The sequence below is a fragment of the Diadema antillarum genome, unplaced genomic scaffold (assembly GCF_040938485.1).
Source record: "Diadema antillarum isolate AM-2024a unplaced genomic scaffold, OU_Dant_1.0 scf00000014, whole genome shotgun sequence".
NCBI lineage: Eukaryota > Metazoa > Echinodermata > Echinoidea > Diadematoida > Diadematidae > Diadema > Diadema antillarum.
The window spans coordinates 2,045,248-2,057,271 of NW_027270903.1; the positions used below are offsets into that span (position 1 = coordinate 2,045,248).

Consider the following 12,024-nt stretch of genomic DNA (forward strand, 5'->3'; position numbering starts at 1 on the left):
AATTGTTCCGTCTCGTAAATTTCTATTTCAGATTTTTTTTTTTTTTTTTTTGGAAAAACCTCTCCCGTTTTGCTCGTGTGATTTTACCGAAAAGGTATGTTTGAATAAAAGTGAACATGCAAAACATTTTGTAAAACATGTTGTATGACGTATTGTATAACCTTTGCAGGTAGAACACGTTTTATAATACTGCTGTAGAGCTTATGTAGAACGTCTTGTAGAACGTGTTGTAGGATGTAATGTAGAACTTCTCGACGGGAAGAAGAAAAAACACCACACAGACACATATGATATTTCATCTGTACAATATCTTGATGTAATTACTCTAAACATTGTCAGTCATGTCATCATTCATAACACTCTTTGAACATTTATTTCCATGTCACTTTTCAGTCGCTTTTTTCATCTTCATAAGTTTCAATATACAAAGCAGGTAAGTATTGTACAGCAGTAATACTAAAAAATAATATATATAGTTTACTCCACATAAAAAGTACATGCATGACTTTATCATTGTTCATATTTAGAAATATTCTACACGTTGCTTTTACTATGAAACAAAATTACATCAATTGGATGACAATATCCTATAACATGTAGCAGGGAAATGGCACTGGGTTTACAATCTACTATGATAAGCTTCAATTTAATACACACTGTATATGGCATCCTTAACGAGTCACACGTTCCATAATTATTACTTCACTAACTCCACCAGTCAAGCGGATATGATATCAAAACCAATATACACGAGGTTCCAATGACGTCACTAAACCGCGGTTCAACTTCCTGAGGCGCAATAAATGCGTATGAGGGGCGCGCACAAGCGTTATATCCCGCGTCCCATTATCGCGTGGGATTTTATAAGGCCAGTCAGGCAGACTGGTATGCGGTACGCGTATTGCGCGCCAGAGCTACGCGCTTTAATGGCGCGTGATTTCTTTTTGTCCCTCAGGCAACGCGTTTTTGACGTCACGGAACCACGTCTATTAGACAAAGTCTGTATAAATAAATTACATTTTTACTTGTTCAAACAAGCGAAAATAGCTTGAAAGATATACGAGAGAGTAGACAACATATTTGTCGGTTATTTCATTTTCCTGACAAGGGAAAGAAAATCAAGTCAAAAAAAAAATCTTCAAAATATTAATTTTAAACTGTGAGAGTCCAATACAGAAAATGTTGTCATGGTTTTCAATCAACGAATCCAAGCACAGCGTTCAAGAAGCAATCCACATCGAGCAGTACCAATAAGTGCGGAATTCCTCGCAGATTTTGGTGTTCTCTTTTTTAATCTGTTTTTGTGTGAGTGTGTGCCTGTTAAGATGTTTATTTTTCTTTTCCTCGCTGAGTTTCATGATTGCCCTTTCTTTAATCCCAAAGGCAGTAGAGTGTGACCATAACATAACATAACGTAACACAACATAACATCACATATTTTTCTTTTCTTTTCCACATTCATTTTTCATTTCCCTTTTCTGCTGCATGATAATCCAACGACATTTTTTTTCGGTCACATGATAAGAATCACTATATCAACTTTATCTGATAGGATTTACTTTAAGCTGGCACCTCTCGCAATTCAGATACAATATTTGCATTTTCAGTCTTGATTGTTCGTACTTCAGCCCATATTTTGTTAACCGACTCAATTCATTCCACTGTGTCACAGGGATTTACACACATACAAAGCTCGCATATTAGTAATCTCTGTGATCTTTAAAGATTCAAGTAGCGTAGTTTTATACTCCCAAGTAATCGAGAGAATATGGCATTTTTCAGAGAATATTTCTATACTTGAGTACAGAAAAGTGTCAGGCTATATCCTAAGTTGCAAAGATAAAAGTAATGATGATGTTTACAGGAGCAACCATTGTCAATACGGAATACACAGGCATGTCGTAAGTAGATGTTTAGCAAATAAGCGATTTGGAAAACAAAAGTTTTCACAAAGCGTAATAAGTAACAAAATAGTAAACATATGTGAAAGAAATACTTTTTTTTGGTCACACAAAGCATTATATGGTTGAAGTTTCACACAAATACTAAAATGCCTTTATATTTTCCTTAAAGATGATCTGGCCATGAACACTTTACACTTTACACCTTTCAAGAGAAACGGTGTAAATAATAGCTACACGGTGAATACAATCAGACCATATTGTAAGGGACACAGTGTCGATACACACAAAGACATTACAATGTGTTCTACAAAACAGATGATAGAATTCCTTTAGGGTTTATGATATACAATTTCATTCTTTTTCATCTAAATGCAAGGATTCATTATTTTTGCATGAGCGAAGATAATCAAAACGGGTGTAAGCCTTAAATTTCTGAATTACTTTGTGCCCTTTTTCTATCAAAGTACATTGATCTTGTGAACAAAGCAGAGTAGTAACAGGTAACAAATGCTGGGTCACTGATGAATCTCTACAAAATGTTGAGGATTTGTCACCATATTACTGAGGGGGGGGGGGTATGCTCATTAGACTTTGACTACATATGGGCAAACTTTAAGTAAGCATAAGAAGTAGCAACTCCTCACAGAACATAAACTGTGACCTTTGATCCTCAGTATGTGGTACAACACGTATAAGTGTTCTCATACACAGTGGACTGCCATTATAATTATGAAGTCCTCAGGACCGACAGTTTTCTTGCATTTTACCAAAGGTTTGTTACAACCAAAATTGAAAATTGAAATAAGGAGAGGACAATGTTGCGGTTTGAATTTTGACTTCTTTGTAAGTAGAATTTCTTTACTTTACCGCGTTCGTTATAATGGTAGTGCACTGTATAGAGGTAATCAAGGCAGACACTCAAAACACAAAGAGATAGTATGGCAGAATTAGAACATTCTGGTATTGAGTTGTCTGGAAATATTCACTGGACATTAAAACCTGTTACTAGTTCATAGACTGTGTATGTTTTGTCTTTAATATGACAGAGGCCATTTACTATTTGCCTGCTGTTATAGCATATCATTTGATAATTTTCTATCAATTCCATCCCCACCCCCACCCCATCCTATTTGCCTGCTGTTATAGCATATCATTTAATAATTTTCTATCAATTCCATCCCCACCCCATCCCCAACCCTCCACACACAAAAGACATTTCCAAGACAATCTCAAATATTTTAACCACGTCTTCCTCGAGATTTGTCTGTTGCCAGCACTACTGATACATCCAAACTGTACTCTACTAACACAACAAACATGACATTTCTTCTAAAAGCAATGACTCCAGCCAGGAGTAACGATGGCAATCACAGACTCCCCACCCCCCCCCCCCACAAGCTGTGTCCATGGCAACCTAAGAGCAATTAACGATTTTCCTCCCATTTGTCTTTTGCAATAACTACCAATACACTTCATCCCTACTCAAACTACATGACAATTACATGATTCCTTTTAAAAAAATATATATATCTTCTGGTTATGCCTGACAATAGCAGATGGAGACAAAATAATCAATCAAGTGAGTGTACTGACCTCAGGGGGACCTTGCACATACCATAAGAGCAGGCAGCACAAACTGTGGTAAGTTGTTGCACTGAATTCATCCATAATTCAATACCATAGAATCAGTGCTTCTACGCATATTGTTCTTCTAGCAAACTGGAATACCGTTATCATGGGACACGCATGAGTGGAATGGTTTCATGCCAAATAAAATGAAAAGTCCATGACTGAATGTGTTTTTGTCTCTGCAATGCAAGGTCCAAATGTGCATCTGAATAATTCAGAAAGGTTTTGTGTTGTGCGGCGTGTGTGTGTTCTTCTTTTTTCTTCACACTCTGCCACACATGACAGACATATCCTTGAAAGCAAGTGGCTCCCAAGAGTGAGCTTAGCAGAAAGTGCATAATGACATCATTGGTTAAGAAAATAACATTTATGAATATTCAAGAATAATGCTTGTCGCACACAACTTGCTAGATATAGTTTTCACTTCGAATGAATTTCCTAAAAGCTGGTTAGAATCGTGCTCATAATCATATGCTCATGCAAAATTTTGATTGTAGAGAAACAAGAGACACAGCATATACACCAACCAACATTAATGTGTAATCATGCAGGCTATTGGGTACATTTTGAAAGCACCCCTATATATTTCAATAAATGTAATAGCATTTTAAAATTCATGGACAGCACTGAAGCCATCAATTTGACTGAATCTACATTTGAGCATTCAGTCCTCCAAAAGATATGTCATTGGTGTTAGCTACTCTACTCAGCTACAGAAAACTTTTCTTTTTCAAGCTTGCAATGCCAGCTGTTTGGTTTTGTACTTGGACACTAGTAGAATTTCTGATAACATTTCTTCTAAAAAACATTATTGCATTTCCATTTTCATTTTTCAGCCAATACAATTCCAATCCCAATAACCATATTATGTGAATACAATATTCAGTGCCAGGAAGACAACTCCCAATACCTAAGACAGTTGAAAGAAGATGGAGAAGAAGAAGAAAAGACAAAAAATGAAAAAGTTCTCAGTGAAAATTATGATCCTTACACCTTGGCATGCAAAGACACTGTCAATAGGTACAGTATATGAAAGCATGAGCATAATCTACATTGTGGGACAATCTGCTGAAAGCAATTGACAAATGTGTATGGAAAGCCGCCTGTGTAATACATACCTACGTATATGGTAGACTGGCTCCATATTACTCTACACCACACAGCAGAAATTGTGCATACCAAGAACCTGTGCTTTATCAATATGTGCACTCTTTTACAGTTATACCATGGATTTACAAATGCTCACGGATAGTGTAGAAAGGGCCTTTACAACACAATTTCTTTTATTTGTGATAGTGAATGTGTTCTTCAGTTTTTAAACTAATGTCTGCCCCCTCCCCCCCCCAAAAAAAAATAAATAAATAAATAAAACGCTTTCAGTTCTGTGGTAAAACATCTGCAGCACAATGTACCTCCTTGAACAAAGTTGTAGGCAACACATGTAATACGATGGAAAAAATTACACTATTGAATACAATTCACATTCCTTGTCCTTTTTTTTCCCACTTTTTATACCAACATGTGATCTGTCGGACAATCATTAACCTGGAAACAGGATTAAAGTCTGCATACACAGCTGGTTTTTAGAATACACCATCACTACAATACATTGTCAATGCAATAAATTATAAGATAATAATACAAGAAAATAAATTATAAGATTACATCATATCAAAATATGGCACAAAGTGTAATCAGTTCTATTGCTATTTTCTATTCACAATCACTTTGGGGTTATAAATGGATGTACATGATATTGACTTTGAACAATACAGAAAATTCACAAATGTGGAGAAATTCAACAAAAGATTATGCATTAAATACTGGACTTTAAACCAATACAACACACTAGATTATCATCTGCTCATTTTCTCCTTTTTCTTTTTAAGGGGGGTGGTGGGGGGGGGGGGGGGTGGGGACCAAGTTTTCATCCAATCAAGATTTGAATATTCTGTACCACAGCAACTGGTTGCCACCAATAGTAAAATGAGGGTTTACTCACTAAAAACAAGAGAAGTCTACATAGAATTCGCATCTTGGCCAACTACACCCTATCACCGACAATACTCGTTGATTATGATTTAGAATATCACGAACACACAAGTCTTGTCGCTTGCACTACAAAATACACATTTGTTTTTATTACGACTGAATAACAAAATATTTACGTCGATGTACGGCAATATGTTAATCAGTTGCAAAACACACACTCGTAAGTACAGGACATTAATCTACTTCAGAATTGAATCTTGTATTATTCAGCAAACCAAAGGGTGGATCTTTGCGATGAACAGTGTGCGGAAGTAGTAAAGCACACTAATCTTTAAATGATGGTCAGTAAGTGGTCAAATACATTTACGGTCATCCATAATGAGTGCCATATCAAACTGCAGGTGCAAATTCAAAGAGTGAAACGCTTTTATGTCATGAGTGATATATGAAGCAGAGAGCTAGCATTCCGTGACTGGGGTGAAAAAAACATTCTATCTCAAATTTTGGTGAAAATAATTTTTTTTTTTTTTTTATTAACTGACAGATAAAATGAAGCCACCATGACATATCAAAAGAAAAAGCGATCCAATTTGCTAAAGTGCTTTGGCTATGCTACGTGTTTCGCTCTCCTGAATATTTCAAATTTTTTTTAGCCCCAAGGTTGCGTTTCCCACAACAGTGACTTGTGACACACACATGCTTCTTTGTAAATAATTTACAATCAAACCTCATAGACAACTATCATCTGAAACTGTAATACTATTAAATATGAAGACTGTGTGGTTAATTCAAAGGGTGCAGATTTCCATCTAATGGATTGAGTTGATATTAGGTTCACAAGAATACAATTCCTTTGAAGTCATCTCTTGGTATGCTATCAATCCGTTGAGGACGGACTGATTTTGCTACAACACGCATTTCTCGCATAGACCCATAGACACCTGCCCGAGTATACTCAGGACTTGTCCTCAATAGGTTAACATATGACATCAGATGTCTGTGAACTATATATGCTGCATAGAATAAATAACATCTCACTCATGTACAGGGGGAAAAAAAAATTCATTCATTGCCAGAAGCTTTCCATATCAAAGCATATAGCAGCAATGGCTCTTTCCATTGCAGAGAAAACCTTCTAACCATGTAGGACTCACTGTAAAACAAGGAATGTCCGTGTGCATCTTAATTTTGGAAATTTCACGAGAGCCAAGATTCAAGAAATTTAAATGCACAAAATAAAGTTCTTTTCTACACTATAAGCGTTGAATGCCAGTGGCAATTCCCAAAAATTTCATGCCACGGAAAAGGCCCCCCCCCCCTCGACGTTCTGCGCGATGTATCGCAATCGCAAAAAGCTATCGCCGCGACGTTTCATGACTTTTTTCTTTCGAGTCTCGCGCATCTTTTGACACCAAATTTGCGACGCCCGGGTTCGCGGTTCCGAAGTTACACATAAATATGTACATGCATGTCAGATCAAAAATTGCTCAAAAACGTGAATTCGTGTACAATTTCAATGCAAACTGTGCTTACAGGCAAATTTCATAAAAGCATGATTATTTTGGTGTTTTATTGATTAAAATCAATGAATAACATATTTTCATGTTCAGAGCGATGTCGCGGACAAATTTCATCGAAAAAACAATGAAAAACATAAAGTCGAAAAAACAGAGAAATACATAAGAAATTCAAAAAAACAATAAAAGACTTAAGAATTTTTTCTGATATCACAATTTTTTTTTATTACATTTGCTAAGGACACTAAAAAGAATATTTACACAAAAAAATGTGCCTGTTTTGAGCTTTATTTTGTGATTTATACCAAATAGTCTGATTTCATGCATCATTATGCATAACTTAGCATAATTCAGCATAAATGATAATTTTTTGAAAAATTAACTTCAAGATATTTTAGTTTACATCATAGGCAATGTGTGTGCCAATTTTCGTCGCGATCGCGCGGTCGACGGCCGAGATCTGGAGGGGGGGCCTGGGAGGCCCCCCCCCCCGGGCCCTATCAACTACCTACATAGCCCGGCCTAGTTAGGGTTAAGAGGAATTCAAAGTTTATTTGATGAAAATCAGGTGTGGAATGAATGAAACATCCAAAAACAAAGTAAAACAAAGCAATTGTAGTAAAGTGTGGGTCCCACACTTTATTACAATCGTCTTTTTTGGATATCTCAGCCATTTCAAAACCAATTTTCATCAAATAAACGTTGAATTCCTCATAGAATTACATGCTCTTTCATATTTCATAAAAGGTTTCTCTTTACCTCACCAAAAAATGTTAGAAACCTGAAATTAGGTCTCAACCAAAACTGTACGATCCCTTTAAAAGTTTGAATTACAGATTGGATATGCCTGAATCATTCATGCACATCGTAAAGTCTGTTCAGACCTACAGGAGGGCCTTTGTAACGCTCACGGAACAACAATGTTAACATGTTCTATACTGAATTCTCAACTGCCCATCAACTTTTTATAACACGCAAGTCACCAGGTTCCCATACAGAATGGATTAGAAATACTTCTGACATATGAAACAGCATTGCCGGTGACAGTGAGACATTTAAGACTCCGAATTATCTGATTCTATACATACATTGTACATATTCAACCAGGTTCTTGAACACAGTAGATTAGATACAATCAGCACTTCACTTTGAATACGCATATCATGTGTATATGGTGCAACAGTGCCCGTCCTGTTTTTGCTGTGTTTTCAACACAAAAGTAGTAATGCCTTTGCAAAGTAGAATATTTCATAAAACTGGCTTGTTCAAACATTGACATACAAATGCAGTAAGTATTCAAACGTGGATGTTGAATATTCGTCATTCATAAAGGTCTTGCAGCACAAAAAGCTCAAATGCAGCAGAAAACGGATAACATTATGACTGAGAGAAACTGTAATTTACCGTGCAGGACGTGACGTGACATACGACCTCTGAGGTGTCAGTGAGTCATATCTTTAAGTAGTCTCTTTCAAGAATACACATCAGTTTGCTAATGAATGCTGGTGCAGAGTTCTCAAACATCAATAATGAAATCAAGCTACACAGAAAGAAAGAGAGAGAGGAAAAAAAAAGGACATCATTTTCTGTATTCTATACCCAGAATGGCATTAGCAAGAAAATATAGACACTGTTTTCTGGGATTGTCAGAGGGTGACTGAAATCTTCATTCTATCACAGTCAAAAGGAATAAATTTGCATAAACAATATGGATGTGAAGAGAAATCATTGTTCATATAAATAATGAATACTGCTGTAATAGTGTGTGAAGATATTGTACAGTAAGACAGTGAAATCTCAGTGGTCAGAATAGCCTGTGCAAGCAGTGGGTGAACTATCTTATTTCAGCATAAAAACTACGTAAGCTTGTGAATACAAAACATGCAATTTGAAAAGTAACACCAATCTAGATGCACATGATCATAAATAACTTCTGCAAATTTTGAACAAAGCCATGATAATATGATAAATAATTGTCATCCTCTGGGTTTATCACAGGTAGTGCAGGTAGCGATATAATAAAGTACATTGTATACAATCTTTTCATTATCGTATTCTTGTGCTGTACATGACAGTGCCGATTTCTGGGAATACAACGCATAAGTGTGTGAGGTATGCCGTATAATCCAAATGTAAAAGTAATAGGCTCTCGGTGGACATTGAGAATGCATACAAAAAGTGATATCACTGCTCCACAAGCCTTGTTTCGATCTACCAAGCGTCTCCCAGTGCACACCGTATACGCGACGTATTTCGTGAGCGCATCTTTTGGCAAATTAAGACTGGATCGACAATGTCACCAGTTCGAATAAGCATGCAATTGAGAACTACAGCCATGACGTGGGGCATGTGTTACACTATATACCTTTTCAAAAGAAAAGTGAGCGCATCTCAGTCCTTTGACGTGGTATAGTTGGCATTTCTTGTACAGACGGCAATAATTTCACGACTTCGAGAATCACCAGTTAACTCGCCAAATTTAAGAAAATGTAAAAGACATAAAATATGTGGCATACAAAGTGATTCATCAACTCATATTATTGTTATATAACTTTAACAAAATCACTTCTAGTGTTGAAAGAAATACCGTGGAGTACCTTTTCTTCTCCACTGATTTTTGCTTGTCATCTCATAACAGTTAAGGCAATGTCTATCTCGATTTCACTCAAAGCAATTTTTTTTCTCGGGTCAACAATCAATTAAACAGGACCTCACGATACAATGTATCTACAGCAATCTTTTGGTACAATTCTGGTTATATGTGATGGATGGTGCACTTCCTTTGATGTCATTAAATTCTCTATTTTAAGACAAAACTGCACAAAAATCAATGATTTTACTTTCATATAAGATTGTCTACAAAATTTCAACAGCCATTTCAAAACTGTTATTAAACCCATTCCATACTGAATTTTGAAATCCCCACAGAGTTAATACACAGACCACCAGGTTGCCGTATGGAATGGGATAACAGAGAAAGCTCAGCTGACAGATAAAAGGGCACAGCTCAAAACATGAACTTCTTTTCCAAACTTTCTCTAAGTTATGGTCTCTGCTCTGTTGTCTAGCACATGGGACGAGAGGCGAGAGACTGAAACACTGAAACCTTTGATTAAACATTTAGAGTTGATACAATGTACCTCCATTCTGAACAACGAACCCCAAAGACCAAACATAGTGGAGCTCTGATACATGCGACTTGTACTTTACACTACAGTGCCCAGCATAGTTTCTATAGACATTCTCTACTGACACAAGTCTTTCAAAAGATATCCTAAAATTATACTTTTTGACAAATTCTCGGCACAAGTCGGCAAATTATGAGCTTGAGCAAACCAAGTAGAACCATCTTGTCACGAAAGTGTCAAAGAGTACCGAGCGATGTGAGCGGCAATAAATGAAGGAACTCAGCAGGATATGAAAGGAGGAATATTTGTTTCGTAGCCCACCACATGAGATCCATCTGATTCTACCAGCCCGTTATTCATTATATATGCAAAATGTTATTGCATGAAAATGAGTTTTTCAGCCCTTATAATTTGTATCTACTACATTTTTCCCCTTTATTGTTTTTTTTTTTTCATTTTTTTTTTTCTGGGGGTGGGGGGAAGAGAAAGAAGGGGATAAAGAAAGGAGGAGATAGTCAGAGTTGGTTGGTGGGGCGAGTGGAAAGCAGAATCTCATGTTTGTCTAATGTATGAAACTGAGAATTCCTTTTCCCGTAGGATCGAACTTGGCTTGACCAAAACTAACACACACAAAAGAAAACATGCTTTTTTGGAGGTGATGATAAAACGGTTTTCACGGAAACATAGAACGGAAGTGAGAAAGTATGATACCAGTGAGCTGTTTGGTGTTTTGGGAGCGGGCTGTAGTAAATGGTATCATGGTCTTGAGTAATTCATGACCCATGCTCGCTCGGGTATTCACATAGACACACTTGAACAAAGATGACTTAAGAAAGACAACTCTCTGAACGCTTAATATTTGGGATGTTCAGTGCAGATCTGTCCAACTCAATGATTTCGTTCCCTCACTGCATGACCATTTCAAAGCTAAGAATGAAGACCTTGCCAACTTCAGGGTCATTCTCATCCATAGTAGTTGCCAATAATGGCCTATCTAGATGGAATGCAACAGGTCCAACATCACTCCGGGGATTAGATTCTATGAGAATCCTGAAAACACATTGAATTTCTCCATTTTCACTTGTCCTTTTCTCTTCCCCATGACACATACATCCTTACTACCCAAATATTGAATGAAAGAATAAAGACATTCCTCGGTAACCTCTCCATAAGTTAACATCATCATGCCCTGTGACTTACTGAGCTGATGCAATTATTATCAAAATTGGAGGAGGCTACTTTTGGAAATAGGAAACGAAGCAAAAGAAAACCTCTTTGATTTTTAATGCGCTTTGTCTTCATCCCTCACTAGCATGTCCAAATTGTAGTACAAATCATGCATATTCCTCACACCGCTGCATTTCATTCGCTTTCTGCATTATAATGACTATGGTCGTGCTATAGACATGAATATAAAACGAAAGAGAAGAGAGAAATATATTCATAAATCGTGGTGAGGGGGGCGGTCGCTCCTATACGATGCCCTCGATGTACGACGTGTCGAGATACTGGATGAGGAGGCGGACGTACGACATCTCCTTCCGCGTGTTCTCGAAGATGACCTCAGGCTGGTCCGAGGCGCACCGTAGGCAGTTTGGCGCCATCACCATGGCCAGGTTGTTTACGTCCATCTTGGTCTTGGCTACGTTTTCTTCCTGACCAAATATCTGGACGAAAAACAAAGAAAACAATAAAATGGAATCGTCAGTGCTGTACACACTTGCCCGAATTAATTTTTCGAAACTCCAGTTTTGCAACGGGATGCAAAAACTGTTAATTCGTGTAAGTGAATACAAAAAATTGTTACTGTACAATCAAAATTTTCACATGTATGTTCATTTTGCAAATTTTGGA

General features: G+C 36.9%; 1 protein-coding gene across 1 annotated transcript in view; it reads right to left on the reverse strand.

Moving 5' to 3' along the window:
- Positions 1-10,443: 10,443 nt before the first annotated feature.
- Positions 10,444-12,024, reverse strand: part of LOC139723309 (uncharacterized) — a 110,876-nt gene continuing 109,295 nt past the window's right edge. Inside the window, exon 16 of the mRNA XM_071634573.1 lies at positions 10,444-11,837. Within this exon, the coding sequence (XP_071490674.1) occupies positions 11,643-11,837 (195 nt within the window). The 3' untranslated portion in view covers positions 10,444-11,642. The remainder of the gene's footprint in view (positions 11,838-12,024) is intronic.